Source organism: Narcine bancroftii, chromosome 12, assembly GCF_036971445.1.
Source record: "Narcine bancroftii isolate sNarBan1 chromosome 12, sNarBan1.hap1, whole genome shotgun sequence".
NCBI lineage: Eukaryota > Metazoa > Chordata > Chondrichthyes > Torpediniformes > Narcinidae > Narcine > Narcine bancroftii.
Genome location: NC_091480.1, coordinates 93,105,486 through 93,132,984, shown reverse-complemented (window position 1 = coordinate 93,132,984; position 27,499 = coordinate 93,105,486). Strand labels below are relative to the sequence as shown.

At 43.0% G+C, this 27,499-nt stretch overlaps 1 protein-coding gene across 11 annotated transcripts; it reads right to left on the bottom strand.

Moving 5' to 3' along the window:
• Positions 1-2,981: 2,981 nt before the first annotated feature.
• On the bottom strand, positions 2,982-26,744 carry LOC138746538 (phosphoethanolamine/phosphocholine phosphatase-like). Of its 11 annotated transcripts, XM_069904800.1 has the most exons (4): positions 26,589-26,743; positions 9,460-9,756; positions 6,834-6,940; positions 2,982-6,700 (listed from the first exon to the last, which is right to left on the bottom strand). In XM_069904800.1, exon 4 carries the CDS (start codon positions 6,126-6,128, stop codon positions 5,400-5,402), a length of 729 nt encoding a protein of 242 aa, XP_069760901.1. In that variant the 5' UTR covers positions 6,129-6,700; positions 6,834-6,940; positions 9,460-9,756; positions 26,589-26,743; the 3' UTR covers positions 2,982-5,399. The 11 variants fall into 11 exon arrangements, with proteins under 11 accessions (XP_069760901.1, XP_069760907.1, XP_069760908.1 ...); XM_069904806.1 differs by lacking the exons at positions 6,834-6,940; positions 9,460-9,756 and adding an exon at positions 23,261-23,409 and having other exon boundaries at positions 2,982-6,168; positions 26,589-26,744; XM_069904807.1 differs by lacking the exon at positions 6,834-6,940 and having other exon boundaries at positions 2,982-6,168; positions 26,589-26,744.
• Positions 26,745-27,499: the final 755 nt, after the last annotated feature.

Sequence of the window (27,499 nt, the reverse complement as noted above, 5' to 3'; positions counted from 1 at the left end):
GAACTCCATGGTGGCAAAGTAAGTGGTGCAGTCTCTTTTCATCTGGAAGACTCGATGGCCGATCTGAGCGAAGAGTAAATCTGCACGTCGTTATGTCTCTTGAAAGCGTTGAGGCAGTGCAACCATTCATCGAATTTGACTGAGGACTCCCGATCTTTAGGGTCAGTGTCCAGTTTATCTGCCCATATTGCCTTGTCCATGGCCCAAAGATTTAAGGTAAATCAATTGTATCTCTATCGATCAGCCACATTAGACAGAGAGCTTGTGATTAATTAATCACCTTAAGATGTCAACACATCTCACATGTTCCTGGCCTGGTTCCAAGGCAGGTACTGAGGGAGGAGTTTGGGCATAACGGCCTTTATAGGGATTTCTGGGGGGAGGAGTCACAGGTTTAGGGGTCGGGCCAGCTTATACCATACAGTACAAACAATACACTGGTTGCACCAAGTCTGTAACTTGTGGAAAATCTCTGCTTGTTTTTTTGGAACAAACAAATTCAATATTAGCCAGCACAGTGCTTTTAGAATATATGCTAAAATTTAGCACAACACCCATTCCTCTTTTTTTGAAAGAAAGCATGGAAATGTTAAATGTACAACCAGGGAAGAGAATACCTTAGATCTGGTCTACATAAATGTCTTTGAAGTGTACAAGGCTGTCCATGCTCACATCTTGGATTCTCAGGCCATATATCCATCTTTGAGACCACTGTAAAATGAGCAAAACCAGTTTTCAGGAGATCATCTGGTGCCCAATAAAGTATCTGGACTAAATGACTACCACCCAGTGGCCCTGATGTCAACAATCACGACGTGCTTTGAGTGGCTGTTGACGGAACACGTCAAAGCCCACCTTCCAGCAACATTTAACCCGTTCCAGTTTGCCTACTGTCAAAACTGGTGCAATAGCCTTGACACTCCACTCCATCCTGGCCCACCAAAAGGACGATGCCTCACATGGCAGCCTGTTGTTCATTGACTCCAGCTCGATGTTCAATATTCCTCATGGGCTGGTGGATAAACTGTCCTCACTGGTATTCTGGAGCTTGACAAAGGCGCCACAGTTCTGTCTGCGTTGGCAGCAATTCCTCAATCCCCCATAATGCTGAGCACCAGTGCCCTTTCTGGGCCGTGTGCTCAGCCCATTACTGTTCATGCCAGATTCAGCTCCAACAGTGTCAATGCAACAGTATTGGCAACAATCACGAGTTGGCTTAATGGAGGCTTATAAAATGGTGTGGGGACGACTTACGTTTCATCGTGGACCAATCATTGTGGACTTCAGGAGAACAAAGGTCAACCATTCTCCACTATACATCAACTATATTCCATTGTAGAGAGAATGAAGAGCACAAAGGGAACAAACTATCCTGCACTCCCAACACCTTATTAGTGGGGAAGGCACAGGTGAGTCTACACCTGAGGAAGCTGAGGAGGGCAAGGCCACTGATCTCATCTTGATCTGTTATAGGAGCACAGATGAGTGTGTCCTGTCTGGCTGCATCATTGTGTGGTTTGGTAGCTGTAAAGCATCAGATCAGGTCTATACAGAGGATCATTAAAACTGCTGAGATGAAATTTAATGGAAGCTCTCTCTAAATAGGGCTCAAGGAATTATAGAAGCACCCTTTCCATCCAGTACACAGTATCTTTAACCCACTACCATAAGGAAGGTAGAGGAGCATCAAAATCAGGTCTGCAAGGCAGTGGAATAGCTTCTTCCCTCAGGTTGTGAGACTGATGAACAATATTCTGTAACCGTGCAAATCACTCCAAATATGCATTCTTTCATTTAGATTATTTGCGATAATTATTGTGTATTCAGTGCTGTCTGTGTGTGCACCAAGGTCCAGAGAGATGCTGTTTTGTCAGGCTGTATTTGTGCAATCAGATCATGTAGAAGAATTGATTGTGGTGACCCACTGCAAGGACTGACACATTGCATTAGGCACATCTGTCATCTTGAGTAACGGCTTTTTCTCGTTTTAACATCTGGTGTTGTAACAATTAAGATGTACTGGCCCCAGACACTTAATGACTTGTAGTATGCAAAATAAAAACAATGGCTATGTGTGGGCCTAAACTGAGGAAGCAGAATGATTTCTTTTAACTTTGCCTGTTCTCAACATGTTGCTGGAATTAATGTCATGCATTAATTGTATAAGTACTGTACATCCGCTAAGCTCTGTAACACAGACAAGAGGGTCAGTGGAGACTGGCCCTCTCTCTCTCTCTCCTACCAATAAAGCTGATCAAATTGAGTATCGGGGTTGAGTGATTATTGTATATAAAAAATTTTCGACATGATAATGAACTTGAACTACTTGTATCGTGCTTCAACACTTGCTTCCTTGGGACAGCCTTGGAAAATGTTCAAAAAGTTTGAGATGATGAGATCAGAAAGTAAAGAAAGCTGTTTGAACAAAAACCCAACACTATGTTCCATCAAAAAGGGAGGGGTTGCTCCTTCCCCATACCATTTTCTTTGGGTGCCTGCCCACATATCGTGTTCATACCTTGATGAAGGGCTCAAGCCTGAAACATTGGTTATGTATCTTTTATCTTTGCTCCATAAAGCACCCTGTTTGACCAGCTGAGTTTCTCGCCTACGTTAGGTGTTTAAACTCTTTCTTAGGCAGTTTGTTGCCTTGAGAGTCAGATTCTACAATTTCACACAAGAATTAAGCCTTAACTGTTCGTTTAATCAGGAGGTAATTTTGTGGTGTAATTTCATTTTTTTTTTTAATCACCTGAATTTTCTCATACTCTATGCTTGAGAATGTGGAAAAGAAAACTAACCCAGGCATAAAGTGGGGTATAAATTAATTATTTCCTGAACCATATTATTGTCTAAGACAAATTTAAACATTTATCGCAAATGAGTGAAGCAGAAATCCAGATGAACAATGCAGTAACAGTAAAATGCATTTCTCATGACCTTGGCCAGATGTTGAATTAAACTGCTGAGGAAGTTGGCAATTATTTTCATCTCATTTTATTCTGGCTGCACCAAAGCCTTTTAACTCATTAGTGCACATCTTCAGACTGATGGTCTAATAATCAACAATGAAACTACCCGTTTTTAGTTATAGTAAATTCTTTACCATCAAAGATTAAATATTGAGTATTATATTTTGTAACAAGTCATTTTAATTTCTGAACTTTGTCCAACAGTTTCATTTTTTAAATTATTACAAGATCTCTTAGTAAAGTTAGAGTTATCTTCATACTTTTAAGTCACATCAGTGAAATATATTACATCCTAACAGCTGAGTGGCAGGCACAGTGCAACTTGAGTCCTGAGATTGATTTAGTGGTAGTATCTCTTTTTCAGTGCGGTTTTACTTTTTTTCACATAATTTTTCTAAATGTATCAGTTTTCTTAAAGGTCTTGCATTATCCATTGGTTAATTTCTTCTACATCATCAGAATTGTCTAATTGAATGCTCAGTGGACATAATACCATTAGTTAAAATTTTTAATCAGGTAGTCATTTTATTCCAGAAAAATCACAATTCTGCTTGCTTCTAATGTGCCTTGGTAGATTTTACTGAGGCTCCCACATACGCCTGCAATAGAGGCTGGTGGACTCGTATTGGTGTAGCATGGAACCCAGATGCTAGGGGGGCTGTTTGAGGTTTGGATCTGGAGCTAGGGTTACTGAAGGTTTGGACTGGAGTCTATGTGGCTGCAAAAATGCTGGAGGTGAATCCACAGATGCCCTGGGGGACTCTCGTATGCTTCTCTTTTTATGACTCCAAGAGGCTCCTGGCAATTTTTGCTTGTCTTTAGTCTGTCGTAAGGCAGAAAGATATGCCAATTTCTTGTAATATTGCACTGTTTTTATTACATGACAATAAATGAACCAAACTTGAATGGATCATTGATGTTGCTCCGATCATATTGTAAGAAATATTTGGGTCAGAAGCCCAAAAGCATGGGTTCCCCAGAGGGTTCATCCCTACCTGTGCAGCAGTTACATTGGCCTCAAGTGGTCCCAATGATGCCATCTTAAAGACAAGTCATTCTTTCTTTGTGGGGGAGGGGGGGTGAAAACCTCCATAATACCTATCTCAAGTACCCAACCCCAAAGTTCAATAGTCCTGAGGTGGGTACCTGCTTCCTGCATTCATCCACAACCTTGCGACAAGTTCTTCAAAGTGGCCCGATTTCCGGAACCAACATTTCCCTTCGGGCAGTTACAACAAAGATGAGAAATCACAATTCTAATGTGCACACTGCATTATATACAATAAACATTAGATAATCCATTCCCCAGTGACCTTGCATAAAACTAACTTAAGGGTCCCCGAAGCAATTTAATGCCTTTTTAAAAATGTATATAAATTTCTAAATCTGTATACGTTTCATAAATATTAACATCAGTACAGCAGTAATTTGGTTTCATTACAAATGCTGAGCACATTAGGTATTTTCTGGTATTCTTTTCAGTTGCATAATTGTATCAGATGCCCAAACTAGTGTCTGATTATATTAGTGGTTCTCAACCTTTTTCCCCTGTGGTTAGTAAGGGGTTAAGGTGGTATGTGAGTGGGGGGAAAAAAGGTTGAGCAGCTCTGGTTTAGATTAACAGTTAATAAATTTTTTAACAAATCTTAATCAGTCTGGCAGTCTGTTTAAATAAGGAACAATAAAATAAAGTAATCGAACAGTAGTCCACAGGAATATTCTTTGTTTGATACATCTCACTGACACTATTATTTAATCGTATATTTCATGGTTTTCACTTTCTTCCTTTCCTGGAGTTGTGATGAAAGTCAATGCAAAACAGCAATTAAATAAGGAAATAATTTTGTGTTTTCTGATTTGTTCTGTAGAATTTTAAAGATTATCTTCTGAAACATTCCATGGAAACTTGCAGAAAGGTTAGAATTTACAAAACACTGATAAGGGCTGGCAGAATTTTTGTCGTCTTCTGATAGGTGACGAATGGCTACATAAAGATAATCGCTTGGTTATTACATCACAGGAACATTAATACACTCCTAAAGAACATTTTAACTTCTGATTAAGTTGTCTTGAAAACCAAAATCACTGACATATCCACAATATAAATATTTCTACCACTGTTTGCTGATAAAACTCTTCTACCCAACTAAATTTATAACTGTGTTATAGGGGAAGGTGCATTAGAAATTCACAATTAATGTTTAATCACAGCCTTACATTGTTGACCAAATAACTAGCATCGTTGAGATAGGAAAATATGTGCTAAACTGTGAATTAGTATAATTATTATATTTAGTATTTCAGTAAGCTTTAAGATCATGCAATTTAGCTATAATTTTTACTTTACTGTTTCTCCAAACAGCTTTTCATTTGCGACTGGAGAATGGTAATTCTTTCTGAAGCTCTTTTAGGGATCTGGGTGCAACATTATCTCCCTGTGCAATCCTCAAGGAAGAACAATATATCTTCTCCAGACTCCCAGGGAACCACTTGAGCTTGAGCGGCTGATGGTTCTGTCATCTTGATCTCGGAGATCAACCTATCCAGTGGATAATTCTTCCTTGGGAAGATGACATCAGTTGACGACAAGGCTATGGATGGGCAGAAGTCATTGGTGCCATCTCCAATGTAGAAGATCTTCTCCAATTCCTCTTCTACAGCACGTTGCAAGAGGTGATTGTTCAGGATCTGCCTTTTACACATATTAACAGGGCACTGCTCACACATGTGAGAATGGTAGGGACTTATTGTAAAGGTATTTTTATTATCAAAGCATGACGGATTGGTATATATTTTCTGGAAAATACTGGATAAGCCATTTGCTTGAAGAACGCTATTGATAAAAAAGGTGTTGGCATCAGAGATGATAATGCATTCAAATAAATCTGCGGACTCTCTAAGAAACTGAAATAGGGTTAACATTTCTTTTGTAAGTGGGGTTTCTGCTAGAACCTTTCTCATGGTTTCTTCTTTGACACCCTTCTCTCCTAGGTACTGGTATACCTTGCTCATGTATTCATTCCAGCATCCTTCCTCCTGGGGATGGGCCAATTCTTCCGGAAGACTTTGCTCTGGGTTACATTTGAGGATGACATTGTCACTATTGTGTTGAATGATGGTCTCATCAAAATCAAATACAATCAGAAACTTATTCATTATTAGCAAGCTGAGCTACCAGGGCACAAGTAAAATGCTTCTGGAAAACAAAACAAAACAAAACATATGTACATGTTAACGGAATATTGAACTGTAATTCCCACAAGCTGCCCCAGATGTGCTGGGTCATAGTTTCCACTTTACAGTCCGTAAATTACAACTTTGAATCTTTGTAAGGAAAGAAACCAAGAACTTGGCACTGCTCATCTATGCAAGATGTCCCAACGCTACTTTGCAGAGAATCATTTACTTTTGGAGCAGTCTATTATTTTTTATACATAAACAAACTTTCAAGCCAGTTTGTGCAGTGTCCAGCAATCTGATTTAATGTCGTTAGCTGATGGATAAATATTGTCCTGAACACCAGGAGACATCCATGGTCTTCAAATTGTGCCCAGGCCTCTTTTGTGTCCACCTGATCAGGGCGACAAGACCGTGCTCCAATGCCTCATCCAAAAGGCCGGTGATTCCAGGGATTTCAAACACTTATCAGGTGGCCTTTGACAATTTTCAACTGAAACAGCCATGAAAGATTTCTCTCCAGACATGCCCACAACCAGTCGAGTTTCTAACTGTCCATAGCAAAGAGATGAGCAGGAGATGGTATTAGAAAACAAGAGAAAATATCGTGTGGATTTATATCTCATCAAATTCTAAACTTCATCTCTGGGAAACAACAACAATGAATTTTCAATGGATTTTTACCTGCAACTTGTTGAAAATGACTATTGTTTATCTATGTTTTATCAGTCTGCCAATGTATTGGGGGAACCAGCTCAATGCAAATTAAACATCATTCCTTTGACCAACCTCTAGGATAGAAATCCAGAGACTTATTTTATATCAGTTTAACATCCTGCATTTTAAAGATAACTTAGTTTTGTCTTTATTTTAATGTTTTCCCCTCAATCCTATTTTTAATCGCTAAACAATACAAAATGCTCCCAGTCATTTACTTTTCCAATTTCCCGACTCAGTTCATCTGATTGGAAGACATGCAACAGTAGAAACTTTTCTTTGATTGTAAGAAGATTAATTTCAAATAGATTATAATTTCGAAGATTACGAGCATTCGTGTATGTTTAATACACTCAACTTTAGTATACAGGGAGTCCCCAGGTTACGAACGTCTGACTTATGGACAACTCGTATTTACAACCAAATTGTTTCCCAATTCGCGCATGTGCAAAATGTAAGACATTGATGGAATGAGAGTGTTAACTTTTAATTATGATTTGTTTTTCTTTTCAATCTAAATTGTTTTAAGAATGGTTTTTTATTAACAGTACAAAGACTGATGCTAAATAAGAACCGAATGTACCTGTTCCAACTGATCTACAAATTCGACTTAAAGACAACGTATGAACGGATCTTGTTCGTAACCCGGGGACTCCCTTTGTACAAGTGTACCTGTAAGAACTAAGTGTACCAATAGCACAGCCTTGAATACTTGGTCCTTTAGATGCTGTTATTCAGTTGTACATCGCTGTCTTCAATTAAGGGTGTTCTGCTCTTAGCTCTGCAGAGTTCTGCTTGCAGCAACCCCAAAGATTCCATATAAAACCCCACAATGGCATCATATTTGGAATGTTTTTGTTTGTGAGAGAGACAGAAATCCAGCACAGTGGAACAAAACAACCAAGGGCTGCAAGTAGGATAATGTGTAGTGAGAGTGGCAGGAAAAAATCCGGAGAGAATGGGTTGGGGAGTGGACTCAGCTGTTCATCCCATATGCATCTTGTGTGCAGGGGTTTCTCACAGAGATCTCATGGAATAGAGAAGCACATTAACACATCAAGGAGATGGAAGGCAGTGATGTTGACTTATAAAACAGTGCATACCTTGCAGACATAATGATATTTCAATGTATTGACACCCAAGAGAATTCAAGCAGAGCAGGATAAAAGTTTGGATTAGATGTTTGAGGGCATGTTCAGGACAGTGTGCATCTACTTAATGGGCACCTTTTGAATCAAAGCAAAGATGGGTGCTGGTTATATGTTCAGTCGGCTCCAGTTGCATAACTCTTGGTGTGTACATACATCCATCCATGATAATAGGAGAGAAATAAATCAAGGCACTCAGGACTGAGGGATTGTATTTTCAAAAGGGTCTTGACTTTGGGCATGAAGGATATTCAAAGATCACCCAAACTCTGAGGCCAACTGACCAGTTAAGTGAGGTTTGGGATGTGACTAAGAGCTGCCAGCTTCCAGAAATATGCTGGTTGCAGTAAACAGTGAAGGCTACAATGAGGTGGAAAAAGGCGTTGAGAACTTGCACCGTAGCACCTCAAGGAATGAAAAATGTATTTCCAGAACTAAAGGAAATATGGTCAATAACTCTTTGGAAGAAGAAAAACTTTACTCTGTGACAAACTCGAGCAAATTATAGAGAGTGATCAGGTAAAGCAGGAGGTTCATAAAAACAGGGGGAACGCTAGACCAGTCCTCAGCTGAACAGGTTGTGCATACCAGAGTAAAACACTAAAATCTGCAGACACTGGGATTGAAGTGAAAACACAACGCTGGAGAAACTCAGCAGGTCAAACAGTGCACTTTATATAGTCAAGGTAAAGATAGAGAACCAACATCAAGGTAGGCCTCAAGCCCGAATGTCTCAATGAAGGGTTCTGGCCCCGAATGGTAACCATTGTTTTTCTCCCACTGATGTAACTCGACCCACTGAGTTGTTCCAGAAATAGCGTTTAGCCAAGGATATTCAGTGAGAATACTTGAAGGCACACCAAACGGATTCTCACATTATTGCAGCAACAAAGGATGAATTTCCACTGTCTAGTTACTGAGTTATCATTTTCCAAGGTTTTTTTTTTGTATTGACCTGAGAGAGACTTTACTGACCAACTGAGAAATTATTAGATTCTGCGATTTGCACTAATTTGGCCAGAGCAAGTAAATAATGGAGTTTCTGTCCAGAGGCAGTTTTCATCTTTGCCTATTTTAGAGAGGATTGGGCCAGATTCTGCTGGAACCACGCTGTGCTACGTGTTCACTTCTCACAGTCACTCATTCCTTTAAGATTCCTGATGTCCTGCTAACCCTGTCGCGGTGGTTCTGCCAGAAGGCAGTTGTCAACAAGTGGAGACAAGGCCACAGGTAATGGGTAATAAGGCCCTGCCCACAATCTGTCCTGATGACCTAACAGTTTATGCTCTTAGATCGACTTCTTCCCTCTTTAAGTTTCTGATGAGCAATATTTGAATAAATAAAAATAAATCATTGTAAGATAATAAATACATTTAAAATCACATCCAATGTATGTTTATTAATACTATTATAAATTAAAATAAAGCAAAATATAAACCACTTACCTTCCCTTGCTTATTTAGTGATGGCCAGCAACCTCATTCAAATGCATGCACCAGCCATGGCTAGTGAAAAGCTGAGGGGCCAGATGTGAAATGCATCCATTCCTCAGCTCAGGTTAATCATGCACTGCCCCTAGATTCAGTTGTTAATCCAGAGGTGGAGCAAGAAATCAGTTCCGCTTGCAACTGACTCAATGCCTACTTCTGCACTGCAGTGCACAGGTGTAGAAGCCCAGGACACGGTGACACATGCACTGCAGCTTGCCTGCACTTCTGCAAGGGGCTACTGTATAAACCTTTCTGAAAATCACAAGATGGTATAGTTACGATTAAAGAATTTGATTTTATGCCTTTATTCCAAAAGAGCCAATTCATTGAGTGAATATTATTGGAAATGTAAGTACAAACCAAATTAGACATAACTTGGATCATTAAACTTTTGATGGTTTAAGGATTTATATCTTCCTTTTTCATTGTTTTAATTGATTTTTGAAAGAGAAATGCTAATCAATATAATGATACAAGCTGTACGCACTTTATTGATCTGCGAAGCAAAGCCTGATTCTTAAAGGGAAAGTAACACCAAGCCCACTATTGTGCCAACGTCCAGTTTCCAAGGGGCAAGTCATTTGTGATCTGGAGTGTCTCCAAGAATGCAAATCAATGCATTAACATGCCAACGATTTTTAAATAGTTGTGTGGTACAACTAGACCTTGAGTTTCAAAATGATAAGGCTCATGGTCAACACCAACAATTAAAAACACTCACGTTAATTACGGGTGGCACGGTTGGCATAGCGGTTAGTGCAATGGTGTTACAGCACCAGCGATAGGGACTAGTGTTGTCTGCAAGGGGCTCCTGTTTCCTCCCACCCTTTGAAAACATACTGAGGTGTAGGTTAATGGGGTGCAAATTGGGCGGCGCAGGCTCACTGGGCCAAATTGGTTTGTGACAGAGCTGTATGTCTAAATTTAAATTAAAACATTTTAAAATACTTTTTTAAAATTAAATATAAATATCATTATACCCAGAAGTGGTCAGACAATTCCTAATTGCTGCAGCAATCAGGTACTCAAAGTTAAAAAAAAAAGCTTCAGTTGTATACTTTAAATTACTCAAGTATGGAAAGAGAAAATGTATAAAAAGAGAGTTAATAAGTACTAACAATTACAGTTAATGTAAGAAAAAAGTTCAGTCAATGAAATTGCACAGACTAATCTTTTGTGGTTGCTGAATAGTTTATGGTTTGGCTGGAAAGGGGAGGTTCAAGAGCCTAGAATTACTGCTTGTGTGACAAATGATATTGTTTGTGCAGCGTCAACAACCTGCAAGCAGTCAGCAAATGAGCTTAGAATTGTTGCTCAACCAGCTAAAGCCCTGCAATTTCCACGGCACTGCAAAAAGAGTTTTAGTGAACTCTAATAAGTTAGGTGGGTTCTTTTCCTACCAGCAAAAGTGAGAAGAGGTCTATATGCATGTCATGATTATCTGAAGAGCCATTTCTGATCGCGGACCCAATTTCATTCTGTTCTGTTTGCTGACTTTATGAAATAGAATGATACCATCGTCTCTTCAGATCAGTTCATTTCAAATGGAGAAGTTGAACGGCCAGTCAGAGTGGTGAAAATGGTGGAAAAAAAGCTCTTGGAAAGAAAGTAAGTGCTGCAAAATATTCGAAGCTAACCCTAAAAGATCATTTGGCCACTTCTTCCCTTACAGAACAACTCCACACATAGCCACAAGATATGGACCTGCAGAAATCTTGGTGAAACAAAATTTGTTCAACCAAATTTGGCTTCAAGAGTTGAACAGAAACAAAAAGAAAATATCACTTAGACTAAAAGTTTGCAGTTTGAAAAAGAATAAGTTAGGTTGAACCTGAAAACAAAATGGTGTAACAGCAGCGCTGCCACTGGTGCAGACCCACGGAGAGTGGGAAATGGATACACAATGCACCCCTGCAGGGCCCAATTGCCCAGTCTGACTGCCGTTGGCTTTAGATGGCCTAGTAAATCTCTCCACTCTTTCTATCTTATTGATACATTTCCTGTAGTTAGATGAGCAAAACTGCACACTATACTCCAAAATTGGCCTCCCCATGTCTTATACTTTACCATAACATCCCAACACCTGTACTCAATACTTTGATTTATGAAGGCCAATATGCCAAAAAGCTCTCTTTACAACCCTATCCATCTGTGATGCCACTTTCAGAGAATTATGTACCTCTATTCCCAGATCCCTCAGTTCTACCACACTCCTCAGTGCCTGACCATTTACGTTGTTTCTTGGTTTGTTCTTGCCAAGTGTAACACCTCACCCTGTCTGCCATTTTTCTAGGTGTTGCAGAACCCTCTGCAAGCTTTGAAAGCCTGCTTCAATGTCCACAACACCTTCAATCTTAGTGTCATCTACAAACTTTCTGATCCAATTTACCACATTATCATCCAGAACATTGACACAGATGACAAACAATAATGTTCCCAGCACTGATCCCTTTTGTGCTCCACTACTTACAGATCTCCAGTCTGAGAAGGTCAATGCACTGAGACATCAGAACAACTGACAAGTACTGGTGGAGTAAAAAGCAGTAGGATGTCATTGGAAAAATATTTTTCAGAACTCAAATGGCAAATGCCTATTTCTGGAGGATTTTGTTTTCAAATTTAAACATACAGCACGGTAACAGGCCTTTCTGACTCACAAGTCCATGCCGCCCAAATACAACAATTATCCTACAAACCCTGTGGGTTTTGGTGGGTGAGAGGGAACCTGAGCACCTGGAGGAAACTCACACAAACACAGGGAGAACGTACAAACTCCTTACAGTGCCAGATTCGAACGCAGGTCCCTGGCACTGTCATAATGCAGTGCTATAGTTTCTACGGTACGTTTAAACTGGGAGAGCACAACTTTGAACATAAACGTAATGTATCCAGAAAGTCTTGGTTCTGAGGCTTTGCCTTGAAGGGCAATCAACAAAAAATTAATTTGAACCAATTAAATTGCACGTAATTTTTATAGGTTTAGTACCGAACCCTTTGATGGCCCTCCTCGGTACAGTGGGTGGGAATGATTCGCACTATTATCTCAGTCCTAAAAAAATCCCCCTTAAACGGTTATATCTTTTGCCTCTCTTTGGTGAGGCATATGATTTTACTGAAATGGAAGAAATGCTGCCCCACCTACTCATCAATAGTTGTGTGACATCGTGTCTTGTTTTAATATTGAAAAGAATGGTTATTCAATTAATAATTCAGATAAAAGATTCCAGAAGTTATGGGGGTCATTTATGACTTACTGTCTTACTTTATAATTTACTCCAATGAGTGTGACTCGAATCTTTTTCATGTTCTTTTTTTCTACTTTTTAAAAAAACTAATCATATATAGCGTCTGGCCACGTGGTTAGGCAAGGCATTGAGTTTTCCTCCTTTACTGTGTCCTTCCCTCTCTTTCTTAGAGTTTTTAAACCAAAATAAATCACTTAGAATATGAATAATGGATATGATTTACAATTCATGTATGTTTTGACTTTATTAAGTTTGTGTAGCTATCTTTATCATCTTAAAATCAATTTTAAAAATTGGATGCAACTTCAATAAAATAGCTAATGAAATCAGAAAGCCAACAGTATCTTTGTTTTTACCACTTGTTTTCAGTAAGGTTTATTTTTATTGTAGATGAATGCATTATTATTATGTTTGCACTCTGGATACAAAGTCCAATCCTGCCTTTCATGTATCTCCACATTAGCTGAATCAGCCGCAGTAGGATTTGTGGCTACAGAGCACGGCAAAGTGCACATTGCCTATCCAGGGGTCCATATTTTAACCTGGAGGTGAGTTCTATTCCATCCACATTGGATTGAGGATGTGGGGAAGATGTGAACGAGGTGGAAGCAGTATTATTATAGGGCATAGGAAATCTGGAAAACATCCTGAATGTTTTTGCAGTATTTATCTGTAGGTCACGATTACTCTGTAACTTACCCAGAGGTCTGTTTCACAAAGCACATGAGAGATGTGACTGAGAGTGTTGGGCGGGGGGGGGGGGGGGGGGGGGGTGGGTGGAAGGGGGTGGTGGAGGATGAGAGAAAGAGGTACTGATCTGGCAGTTGATGGGTCAGAGTGTGGGTTAGTGACAATCTTGGGTTGGTCAGGAAATCAGGTTGATCCACAGGGACACAATGGAGGACACTGTTCCCTCCTGGCTTGGAGGCCTTGTAGTAAACACTCAAGTCCTCTTCTATGTCCAAGCAGTGGTAGAAAGACATTGATGAACAAAAGTACCATCTTCTCGTTTACCTGCATTCATTAAAATGATACATGGGTGGCTTGGTTTTAGTTTCCTTTTTTTTATATAAATAAAAGCATTTCAACCCTCAATGTTATTGCAACCCAGCGCTTTTTTTTTTATAAATTAAAATGCACTCAAATTTATTCATCCAAATGTGAGTGAAGTAGCCTTTAGTGACTCCAAAGGTATATTTATGGCCCCTTTAATGCAAATCCTATTGCAGAATTTAGACATACAGCACAGTAACAGGCCATTTTGGCCCACGAGTCCGTGCCACCCAACTTACACCCCGTTACTTTTCGAACAGTGGGAGTAAACCAGAGCCCTGGGGAAAACCCACACAGACACAGGGAGAGCGTACAAGCTCCATACTGGCAGTGAGGGATTCAAACCCCGGTCCCTATTGCTGGCGCTGTAAAGGCGCACTAACTACTACACCAACCCTACCACCCAAAAAAATACCAATCCATCATGGGGTTTATGTCAAAGACTAAAATGGTGCTTGGTTTGACATGTTCCCTCTGCGCCAATTGATTAGCACTGAGCAACAATTGGAGTTCAATGTTTCTAGACTGAGGAAGTCATTTGTAATCATCCTCTACTCCCAGCCACAATGCCCCCATAGTCAAATAGCTTGCAGACTCATGAAGAGCTCTGCTGAAGCCTGATGACAGTGGGACCAAGAGAATGGCACCCATAATGGTTTCAGGGAAGGAGAGTCATGATCAATGCTGGCACAACAGCACTGGTGGACAAACACTTAGTGACTCTGAAGGGACTCTCTTTCACACTGTACTAATGGCGACTCTTTGTCTATCTTGTTGCAGACAAAAATTAAGTATATCATTGCATGTTACATTCTGAATGTAACCTTGACGGGAGCATAAACTGCTCCCATCTAAACAACGTTGGCTTAATGAATACAGGTAATTCCCCGACTTATGACCTTGATTGGGATTGAAGTGATTGGTCGTAACTCAGATCGGATTTGCCCAAACGCACATGGCTTAACGAAATCTTAAAGCAGTTTTTAACAAAAAGATTTTCAACACATGAAGCTTTAATGATGTCAATATGTACCTTTAATAAAGATGCTCAACATATGAACTTGTGATAAATACAAGTAATACAGTCGTTAGACTCTGGTGTCAGGCTGCGGCCGGGAGCGGGGACCTCGGGCTGCGGCCGGGAGCGGGGACCTCGGGCTGCGGCCGGGAGCGGGGACCTCGGGCTGCGGCCGGGAGCGGGGACCTCGGGCTGCGGCCGGGAGCGGGGACCTCGGGCTGCGGCCGGGAGCGGGGACCTCGGGCTGCGGCCGGGAGCGGGGACCTCGGGCTGCGGCCGGGAGCGGGGACCTCGGGCTGCGGCCGGGAGCGGGGACCTCGGGCTGCGGCCGGGAGCGGGGACCTCGGGCTGCGGCCGGGAGCGGGGACCTCGGGCTGCGGCCGGGAGCGGGGACCTCGGGCTGCGGCCGGGAGCGGGGACCTCGGGCTGCGGCCGGGAGCGGGGACCTCGGGCTGCGGCCGGGAGCGGGGACCTCGGGCTGCGGCCGGGAGCGGGGACCTCGGGCTGCGGCCGGGAGCGGGGACCTCGGGCTGCGGCCGGGAGCGGGGACCTCGGGCTGCGGCCGGGAGCGGGGACCTCGGGCTGCGGCCGGGAGTGGGGACTGCTGTATACAGTACTTTTAATAAAAAATATATAATTTAAATAAAAATACTTTGAAATTTTGGTTGTATGTGCTGGTGGGCGTAACTCATGTCGGTCGGAAGTCAATGACTAACTATATATACATTACCTAAAAATAGAAAATGTTGCAAGGAATTATTTTCTTGCTACTGTAATTCTCAAAAGGAACAAGCTTGGTTAGTCTGTATATTGCTGTGAGAAACGAAAATAGGTTTGCTTGAAAGACAGCTCTCTTTAGTAATGATCTGGCATGGCAGAACACTGCAAAGATGCAAATGAATGTTTTAAGAAAATTACATTGATATAATTCTAAATTTAAGAAGTTATCTGTCAGAAATTGTATTTTGTCAAAACCTTTGGGCACGTTAAACTTTTCCACAAGTCTCTGATGCATCTTAAGCAAGAGTCTTGAGAACATGAAGACTAATTTAACAATTTATAGTTTGGTGGAGTTCATTAAATTGAACTGCCATCGAGGTTAAAGGATCAGCTAGAGTTGGATTATAGTCATGCAACTTGTTTTAGTGAATCCAGAAAACTGGTGAAACAATAAACAGGGTCACTCACAGAGCACCCAAAAATCTTTCTCCCCCACTGACACTGTTCGAGTATCTCCTGCAGATTTTGTTTCGTTTCAAATTCTTGCATCTGCAGTCTCCTGTTCTGGTGAACTCAAAAGACAAATGGGTTTACTGTACTCTATGTGTTTCAGCTAAAAATGAAAAGTGAAAATGTATCTGAACCCTTATTGTGAAGGAAAATATCTGTCACAGGGGCTTCAGCAAAGCTTTGATCTACAACCATTTATTTTTCCTTTCTTTGCATCACAGTAACACTATTTTATCTCTATAAATGAACATTTTGTGATTGTCAGATAAAAGTACTTCTATTTCAACATCAATGGCTATTGTCACAACTTGTGAACAAAGAGTGACTTTAATTTTATTTATCGGCAGACAAACTAGCCTACCCTATCAACTTTACTGTTACTTTTGTAAAAGCAATTCTACTGTGAAAGTTTCTTGCAGGTATGGTTCACAGTGCTTTTAGACTACCCACTCTCGTATCGGTGATTAGCCACAGGACACTTTATTCTGTTGCAACTTTGGGCACAGAAGATGCAATACTGATTCTCAAAAAGCAATAGAAAAGATATCTCTGGGTTTCTGATAGTATAAAAGACCTGTAATGAATTGCAAATTATCTTGAGAGCAAGTGAGTGAACCTGGAAACGTTCAAATATTTTAACATCGATTTATTCGTCAAAATCTGCCAACTAAAAATTTCCTTCTTCAAGTTGCCAATTACTTATCAATCTGGTTAGATTGGCTTCTGTTACATTCTAAAGAAATCAATCTGCAGTTGAATCAAATTAAAATTTGTAGTAGAATTCTTAAAGTACCTTCAGTTTATGTTCTCTAGAGTCATCTAGAACTTTAATATGCAGCCAGCTAATGTTTTATGGCAATGCAAAATTCAAGCAGAAAATGCAGAAAGCATGAGAAAGTTCAACATTTTATATCACAAATGAAACCTGTCTTTCCCTTTTCAGATTTTGACAAGATGAAACCTTTAAAATTTCCCATATACTGAAAATGGCACCTTCTCCCAGTAGAAAAGTGGATCAAAGATAGCTTGAAACAGGACTATTATGAAGAGATCATCCTTCATTATAGTCTCTGGGTAAACCTAGAAGGATCATAAATGTTTTCAAAAGTTTGAAAATATTTGATGGATGGATCGCTGCCAAAGAGTTTTAGCGAAAGGCTTTACCTTGACACAAATTCAGAATGAATGATGGAGGTGTAGTGGCAGCCACACTGCTACTGAAAGAACACACAACCAGATGGGTTGAGCTCAGTGAGCAGAAAACTGGTTTATTGCTGGCTGCCGGGCTGGACTTGTACTCCCAGCCCGGACCTGGCTGAGAACCGGGCTTGGGGGCACCGACGTCACTCGGGTGTCATGTGGACCCCCAGAGCAGGCCTCTGAGCCCGATGCTGAGAAGAAGGGGAAACCCCCCGACGGCACCATTTTGGCCGGTTGCCCTACCGCGGGGATTATAACCGGGGCCAGTTCGCCTGCCTAGTGGCATGCCCCCACAGAGGCATCTTTTTTTTTCTCTACAATTCTTGCAGAATCACAAAAATAAAAATCAAATAGTGTTCTGCAAAGTATGCTGGGGTCAAATTGTGTGTCTAATTCTGTTGCAAAGGCACACACAACATCCAAAATGTGTCGTTTACAATTCTTCAACTCTCCAGTGTTGAGGAGTGCAATCACTTTCATTGTCCCTCGAATTAAAGATGGAGTTAGAATAAATATATTCTGTGGACAGAATATGGAAGATCCAAAAAACCCAGTAATCTTTAGTAATTTACTAAAGGTCAACAACATTGGAATAATTGGCATCATTAACTCTTAGATAAATTAGCTGTTTATTGTGAAATGTTTCCCACCTCCTTGGATACCAATAGTACCCTAATCTAGAAGGTTAAAGGATTGGTAACTTCACAAGCGGAAAAAGCTGCAAGAGGGATAACATTGTAAATAGAGATTTAAATTTTAAATTTAGACAAACAGCACGGTAACCGGCCATTTTGGGCCACAATCCCATTCCACCCAATTACACTCAGTTGACCTACAACCCCCGGTACGTTTTTGAACGGTGGGAGGAAACCGGAATACCCAGAGGAATCCCAATGCCGACACTGGGAAAACATGCAAACTCCTTACAGACAGTGCAGGAGTCAAACCCCATTCCCAATCTCTGGTGCTATAACAGCGTTGCGCTAACCGCTGCACAAACCATGCCGATGTCAGAGGATTCAAGACAGGACACCAAGTCTGGCACACATGAACAAAAGTTCCATTTCAATTCTAAAAGACAATTGGGGATTGCAGTATTGAGTTGGGTAATTCGTTCAAATGCCACCCCCACCCATCATCCCGTTTTAAAACTAAATGCTATGTCAGAAATCATACCAAATCTAAAAGTTGGTTGAGGAGGGCTAGGCTACTGCCTCCCATCATGTTAATTCTTTTTACTGGAGAGTGTCCTGTCTGGCTACATCATTGTGTGGGTCGGTAGATGCAAAGCGTCAGACCAGAAGTCAAGACAGAGGATCGTCAAAATGATAAGATCACTGGGGTCTTCCTTTCCTCTAGTGGGAGTATTGCCTAAATAGGGCTCAAATAATGATAGAGAACATGTATCTCAGGCAATCTGCACCCCCACCAAAAAACAGCTGTAATGACCCATTTTAGTAAATGGATCTGGAATTCACTGATATCACACGTTATAATCAGTGTAGATTTGTAATGCACTTTCTTCTTTCTTTGGCTTGGCTTCGCGGATGAAGATTTATGAGGGGTAATGTCCACGTCAGCTGCAGGCTCGTTTGTGGCTGACAAGTCCGATGCGGGACAGGCAGACACGGTTGCAGCGGTTGCAGGGGAAAATTGGTTGGTTGGGGTTGGGTGTTGGGTTTTTCCTCCTTTGCCTTTTGTCAGTGAGGTGGGTAGGAGATAATGTATCATCAGAACATAAGATTCAAAGCACATTTATTTCTACTCAAGGTGCTTATAGTATAAACACGTAATGACATCATTATTTATACTCAAAGGTGCAGGAGAAACTCAGAAGCTCATGCAACATTTTTTATGTAGCACAGAAATATAAATACCCTTCATCATGGGCTCAGGCTTGAAACGTTGGATATGTATCTTTGCTACACAAAGAAGGTTGCGTGACGGCTGAGTTTCTCGAGCACTTTTGCATAGTAAACTACAATCACATCGTCTGCATATTTTCTTGATTAACAACATCATTATGTTCTATAACCTCATGATACTTACATATTAGGCACATGGTCAAGCCAATAGGTGAAGGATTATTATGTCCTCTGGACTTTCACAACTAAACTATGTTGGGTTAAGGATAAGGGTGTAAAAAGGGTCTTTATGTCTAAAGTGGGACCTCTGCTATAGCAGACTTTTTTTTTAAATTAAAAAGGGCAGCACATTTAAGCCGCTTTCAGGTGCTCAAACGCAGATAATGCGCCGGCAGATGCAGCTGGGTGGCCGCGGAGAAGACACCTTTCTGTCACCTGAAGGAGAGCCGCGTCCGAGCAAATGCCGGCTCCTGTGGACGGTGGCCAGAGTCCCACTGCTGCTTTCAGGTGCAACGGGCGATTCTCTGAGCCGGAGAATATACCTACAGGAGGAGGGTTAGGTAAGTGTTCCTCCTGGCTGGGTTCTCCACTTTCAGGTGGCCACCCGACAGCCGCATTGGGGTAGAATAGGTGGCTTTACAGTCGGGTATTCTGGCCACCTGAAAACAGCTTTAGAATACCAGTTAGAACAACACTGTTACCAGCGTCCCGGGATCGAATGTGGCACTGTCTGTAAGTTCTTCCCATGTCTGTGTGGGTGCCTTCCCATCCTTCAAAAATGTACTGAAGTTGTAGGCTAATTGGAATACTCGTGGGCCAGAAGGGCCCGTGACCGTGCTGTATGTTCACGTTTGTATTGGGAAGTCCTCTATTGCCTTTGCATTTTATGCCTCCTTTCTCTGGTCTGCTGGGATATCCCTTGGCAATTTTCTTTTCGCTCATACGAATTCTTCCATCTCCAGCTCATTGAGGCTTTTCCTCTGCCACTGGCAGCTGTCATCAGATTGCAAGGCTGTGTAGCAATATGATGCCAAATCTCTGCCCTTGCCAAGTAGGTCACCCCTGGGCAGATGCAGGCACCAGAATCTCATTATCAAAATCTTAAAGGCACTTGCCTTGGGGATTTACAAGGCTCACGTGAAAGCAATGGTTCTCAACCTCTTTCTGTCCAAGGCTCACCTGGGTTCTTCCTTAACATGCCATGGCCCACTAGTGGCAATGACTGAGCAATATTTTCACATCAAAGGCAGCTCTGTAAGAGTCGCATCTTGGTAAATATTAAATAAAATACTTTAAATTAGATAAAGAAAAAAAAAACACTGAAAGCATACTGTGGTGATACGATCACCTGCCTACTGCAGGGAGTGATCTCTGTACCTGCAGGAAGACCACCTAAGGGCTAACTCCACCTGGCTGGCTGTCAATCAGCCGACCTGAATATAGTCCTGAGCTGGCCCCTCCTGAGCCAGTCACACAGGAGCCACCGAAGCATAAACTGGTGTTCAGTCTTTTATCTGAATAAAGCCTGTTGTACAGTCTTTTGAGCTTTGTGCTTGCTCGCTGCTACCTCAGTGCACCACACATGCACTGAACATAAAAACCCACCCACATCGGAATCTGTCTCGTCTGGAGGTCTCAAACGAACTGTGACTGAATGCTGAGCACCAAGCCGCTTGCACTGAGATTCAGCCAGATGATCTCACTGACCTTATGCCACCCCACCCAAGGTCAGCTGGGAGGACTGATACCTCAGACCCACCCTGACCTCAGTGGGTCGGGAAGTGTCCGCGGCCCACACTGAAACACACCACGGCCCAATGGCTGGAAACCACTGGATTAGAGATTTCCAATCCCCCATGGAAAAAACTCCCAGCAGTTCGAGCTCCACATGTGTCATTGTGGCTTGGCACTGACCGTCTGGAAAATCTTTGGATGGTCCCCAGTTAACTGAACATTGGGGAGTGGAGTGAACAAATAAACTGTGCCCAACCCATAAGGCTGTTTCCTCCTTATTGTCTTAGCTCACTCAAGTTTCAATGGCTGCAGTTCTTGGAGGTCATTAAGTAGAGCCCTTGTAGACATGGAGTCCCTTTGACAGCTCCTGAGCTCAATGCGAAGCTAACGACAGAAGGAAATCCCAGTGGCTGTGATGGCGCTTGACATTTTTGTGAATATTGTGCCTAGGTGCCCTTCCTGATGTGGAAGCCTGCAGCAAGTTGAGAGACATTAGTGGCCACTATTGGCATATCAGTTAGCACAACGCTGTTACAGCGCCAGCGATTGGGACCAGGGTTCAAATCCTGCCCTGTCTGTAAGGTACGGTTGTCCCTGCATCTGCTTGGGTTGGCTTCGGGTGCTCCAGTTTCCTTCCACCATTCAAAACAAAAATTGTATTGGGATTATTGGTCAATTTGGTGTAATTGGGCGGCACGGGCTCATGGGCCGATAGGGCTTGTTACCACGCAGTATGTATAAATTTAATTTAAAATCTGCTGCAGTCAACTTGGGACTAGGAGAGTGAGAGTTAACCTGGATGCCTATGGGAGTGGGTTGAGCACGGCCGAAGGTCCTTCAAAAAACACTCTCTTTGATAACGGCCTTGGAAAACTTGAGTCAGTTCATGCATTGCAACTCACAAAAGTGCCGGAGAAACTTCGCAGGACACACAGTATCAGTGGGAAGCACAGGGATACAACTAGAGCTTCAGGCCTGATTCCTTCGTCAAGGGAAGTGCCTGAATTAAAAGGTGGGGGTGGGTGGAGGAGAGGAGCGAATAAGGCGCAGTGAGACTAGGAGTTCACGCCAACAGGAACAGGCAAGAGGTCACAGGTAGGATATTGGTGAGAGGTCAGAAGAGAAAACAATCTGGGAAGGGATTGGGGGAGGAGATAACTCTCAGATCGAGGGAAGGGGGCAGGAAGCTGGAGGAAAGCCTAACTGGAGATCAAAGTCAATGCCGTCTGGTTGGAGAGTGGCCAGACAGAATATTAGGTGTTGTTCCTCCAATTTGTGGGTGGCCTCGGTTTGGCAGTGCACGAGGCCATTGATAGACACATGGATGTGGGTATGGTGTGTGGAATTGAAATGTCTGTGGCCACTAAAACTTCCCACACATAATTGCTGCAGACAGCGTAAAAAGTGCTCAATGAAATGATCTCCCAGTCTATGTCCAGTTGAGGAGGTCAGCCAATGCATTGTTCAAGGAGAGCCAGGGTAAAACATGGAGTCTCTGAAGTCCCCACAGGACATTCTGTAGAGAAGCAGGATACCACCACAAATAACCTTAAAAGTTACAATCATTCTTCTCAGCCTACATTGGAATGGTTGACTGCAAAGTTGTGCGGCAATAATCACACTACTTCTAGAATGAATCATTGAGTTACAGGAGAAAACCTTGCAATAAATACTGTTGTGTCACTGTTCTCTGTCATTTTATTCATCAGAGAAAGCAACGGACTCAAACAATGGTTGCAATTATTACCTTGTCACCATCAAAATGAATGGAAGAAAAGATATTATGAGGTAGAAAATTAAAAAAATAGAAAAGTCAATTTTTAAATTATACGAATTTTGCTGCAATGACCTTCCTTGAATCACAAAGTCAGAAGCAGGAACATTCACTAATTGTACAATGTTCAGTTCTATTCACGACTCTTCTGCTCATACTGGACATGGACAACACTCAGGTATGGAATGATAAGTGATAAGTAACATTTTTGTCGAACACAAAAAAAAATCATCTCTACAAAAGAGAATCTAACCACCTACTTACCCCTGGAATTCAATGCCATTGTCATTGCTGAGTATCCCACTATCTCCTTCCTGGTGGGGGGGGGGTTCACCAATGACTAGAAACTGGACCAGCTACATTTATGGTGAAGCCACAAGAGCAGGCCAGAGCCTGGGCTTCCATGTCTCTGACTTGCCTCCTGAGGCTTTTCTGCAATCCGCTGGGCACAGGGGCTTGATGGAGTAGTCTCCACTTTCTAGATAGATGCAGTATCCAAGACAAGCAACACCATCCTAGGCAGTAAAATCTCACTTGACTGGCAATGGCATCAACCATCTTGAACATTCATTCCCACCAGCACCAATACCAGTGGCTGTAGCATGTACCATCTGCAAACTCTACTACAGATACTCACCCAGGCTACATTGACCTTCCTCAACCACCAACAGGGATGTGAGCAATGGACCCATGGGAATGCCACCATCTCCAGATTCCCCTCCAAGTCATGGACCAACCTGGACTTGGAAATACATTGCTTGACGTGACCTTCTATAGAGCAATTAGCTGATTTGAAAATTAAAATTACAAAATGAATGTACACGTTTCAACAGCAAAATAATTTTCTGTTCCATTGCAGATCTAAGGGTTTCATACCTCAAAGCTAAGAATGGAATACTGGTTCTTGGTCTTTCTGCATACCTTTCACAGCTCCTCATTCACTTTCACATTAAAAAATTTCCTGACTCTCCCCTCTCTCTCCCCCCCATTTTGTCCCTTTTCCTACCCACCCCCACCCATTTTTCACCTCCATCTCTACTTCCCCCTTTGGATTCTTCTCTCCCCACTCCCAGTTCTGTCTGCTCTCTCATTATACCACTATCGTCACCTTATCATCAGATTCTGGCATCCTTTTCCTCTTACCTATTGCCTACTCAACGTCACCCCTTGGCTTCTCCCTCACTCTTTCTGACACCTGCCAGTCATCCACCAACCCTCCAGTGACCCTGGTCCTACCCCTTCCACCCTGACCCCGTATTGCCAGCTCTCTCTCCGCCACACTCTCAGTCCTGACGAAAGGTTCCAGCCCACAACGTAGAACATTCTTTTTCTCCCAATGATGCCGCTCGACTCACTGAGTTCCTCTGGCAGACTATGATCAACCCATTTTGGTGTTTGATTATGTGCCTTTCACATTGGCACTGTTGCCACACTCCAATATCATCCATTTGCAACTTTTCTTTTTGGCTATGCCAACCCTCCCCCCCAAGATCTCTACTCAAAGTTTATGAGTCCCCTTCCCTGTGAAGCAGTCAAGATTTGGTTTCTTCTGTACTTCTCTCCTACTGAATAAATGAAAAAAAAAACATAAATTATTTATGTTATGTGAGGCTTTTACTTTAAAAGGGTGCTTCATTGACAAATTTTGCATTTTTTTTTCTCAGCCTTTCAATATCTGCCATTTACATATTCTTTACCAGTGTCCCTTTGGAACATTGTCATCTGCTCTCCACCAGAGTGATTAATGACCCATGACTGTGAGTCACTATTTTCTGTCATAGACATATAGCACAGAAACAGACTGTTAGCTCAACTTTCCCACGTCAATTAAAATGTCCCACCCACACTTGTCCCATCTGCCTGCATTTGGCCCATGTTCCTCTAAGTCTAAACCCATCCTATCTATGCACTGGTCTAGTCTTTTTTAAACATTGGGGTAGCAGTTACTATAAGTAATTGGCACAACATCATTACACGGGCTCAAATCTGGTGCTTCCATAACGAGTTTGCATCTTCTCCCCGTGTCTGGATGGGTTTCCTCCAGTTTCCTCCCACCTTTCATAATGTACAGGGTTAGTAGGTTAATTGGTCACTGTGGGCTCGTGAATGGAAGGGCATGCTACTGTACTGTATCTCAAAATTAAACCAAATGAAAAATTGCAATAGTCCCTGCCTCAACCACTTCCTCTAGGAGCCTGTTCCATACACTCACCACCCTCTGTCTAAAAAACATTACCCCTCAGGTTCCTGTGAAATCTGTCTCCCTTCATCTTTAACTGATGTCCTCTGGTTACCAAATCCCCTGGGCAAAAGGATCTCTGCACTCAACTGATCTATTCCCCTCGTGATTTTGTAATAATAAGGAATAAACCCCTAGCCCTCTCAACCTTTCCCTATGGTTCTTGCCTGAGCCCTGGCAACATCCTCCTGAATCTTCTCTGCACCCTGTCCAGCTTGACATGATCTTGCCAGCAGCGCGGTGACCGAAATGGGAAAACAATACTCCAGATGAGACCTCACCAATGTCTTATACAACTGCAACATGACTTCCCGACATGAGTGTCATCAAAACACAGAGATGCAGGGGGAACTCAGCCAGCTCGCAGCGTCCATTGGACGCAAAGTCATATCACTGACATTTCGGGCCTGGGCCCTTCCTCAAGGTGTAGTCCTCCTTCCCATATCATGACTGCCCTTCAGTCATTTTAGTGTCTCATTGGTTCACCCTTGTCTTTCAGAATTTGGATCCATGTAAAAGGTGTTCTGATGGCAATCCCTTCAGTATTAATTGCCATTCATGCCACCTCAATTTTATTTTCCTCTTCTTTCCCCTCACCACTTCCTTTACGCCGATATCACAACTAATCCCAGACAAATTCTCAGGTGGCAAGACAAAAGGATCTCTGGAGAACTCCCTCTGAAGTGAGCTCACTGCCTTTGGATCATCCACAGAAAGCAAGATTATTTTCCATTTGCCTGTCCGAATGGAGCTCCAATAACATCGAGAGAGGTCACGACTGCCTGGTGCATCAATCCAACTCTGATCTGAAACCCTCACTCGGCTTCCCAGCACAGTTGGTCGTCTTCCGAACAAGGCACGAATGTCAGGTATTCTTTGGGAGAGCCTTCCCATGAAATCCCTCACCTGGACAGGCGTTGCCCCTCATTCATCACCAGTGGGAACGTTGCCCCGAACGGCACCAGCGTGACTCATGGCGCTGGTTCACCTTCTCAAGGGCAGAACAGCGTCCGCTGTGCCAGCAAATCGCCCCACATCCCACGAACGACTGAGGAAGCAGCGCTGGCGCGGGGTGGCGGAACGACTCGGGATCTTAAAAATCTCCTCATTACTGCTGAGGCCAGGAACAGTGCAGACCTTTCACCACCCTCGAGTCAGCTGTTAAAGCAGGGAGGGGGAGGGGGGGGGGGACTGGGATTTGGAACATCTACCCACATTTGGCCGGCTCTCCTGGGCTTTCTGCACCGACATTGAAAGGTTAGACCGCCACTGGTTGAAGATTAATCAAAACTAGATGCGCAGAACGTGGGGGTTGGAGCCTTGGCTGCGGACGATATCGGTGCACTGATGCTCACTGCCAGAATCGAAACACGGGCCCTCCCTCGTTCATAATACAGCCAAGAGGAGAGACCCCGGCACCCAAAGTACCGGCGCTTTGTCACATCGTTGACGCTGCCTCCCCAGTCAAAGGGGGAAATTAGGGAGAGACAAGCGGATTCGCAGAATGAATCGGCAAGAGGCCGGTACAAAGAGCGGATCGGCTGCGTCTTCAAGGCGAGATAAAAGCCAAACCAGACATCTTTTAGGCAGTCCCTGAGAACTTGGGGGGAAAAAAGGAACGAGGTGACGATTGTATCGCCTTAAACGGAGCTTCAATGAAAAAAAAAGGACCGGTTTAATGCAGCTGTAATTGCCGCTTGGTTCCGAGCATCTGGCACCGACTTACCCGTGTTCAGGGCTGGGGTGAAAGCAGCAAGAGCAAGACGCAGCAAGCATGAACCGGCCGCCGACCCGCTGTGAACCTGAGAGGACACTCGCGCCAAATGAGTATCTATTTCATGTTGCACTTAACGCTTCCAAGCGCAGGTTTCCTGGAAACTGACAATTGCATGGGGAGGGGTTCGTTTGTGACGCCATCAGGAAACGAGCCAATGGACACAGGGGCAGGTGAAGATGGGATGGGACCTCCCCTTCTCTTGCTCAGTGTCAAGCGCTGGGGAATTTCCTATTTTGATACCAGCCTCGGACAGCACGGGTTGGCTTGGCCGATCTCCCTCCAAAGTCTGATGTAACACTGAGCAAATAAATAAACCCCAACCCCAAACAGTTGGAAGAACTCAGCCATTCCAGCAGCATCTGTGAAGGCAAAAGGGGGGGTTTGGTTTAGAAACCTGCATGAGAACCATTGATGTTTACGTCAAATCCTATCACTCAATATCACAATTTGCATCGAATATTTTTTATAAACGAGCAGGATACTCAGCGTTGCCCAGGAAATAAAAGTTGTTTTGCTTGGACTCTTGCTTGTTCCACTTTTGTGGTCTGCTCATAGAATGTATGGCGGCATCAGCACGGAGGTGGGCTCAGTTTCCTGCTGCCTGCTCCTTGTTTGTCTGGAGGCCGGAGCACTGAGATGGGCGTATCATTCCTGCTGCCTGCTCCTTGCATGTCTGGAAGCATCAGCAGGGAGGTGAGTTTCCTGCTGCCTGCTCCGTGTTTGTCTGGAGGCCGGAGCACTGAGAGGGGCGTATCATTCCTCTTCTGTTTCCTGCTGCCTGCTCCTTGCACGTGTGGAAGCATCAGCACTGAGGAGAGTTTCCTGCTGCCTGCTCCGTGTTTGTCTGGAGGCCGGAGCAC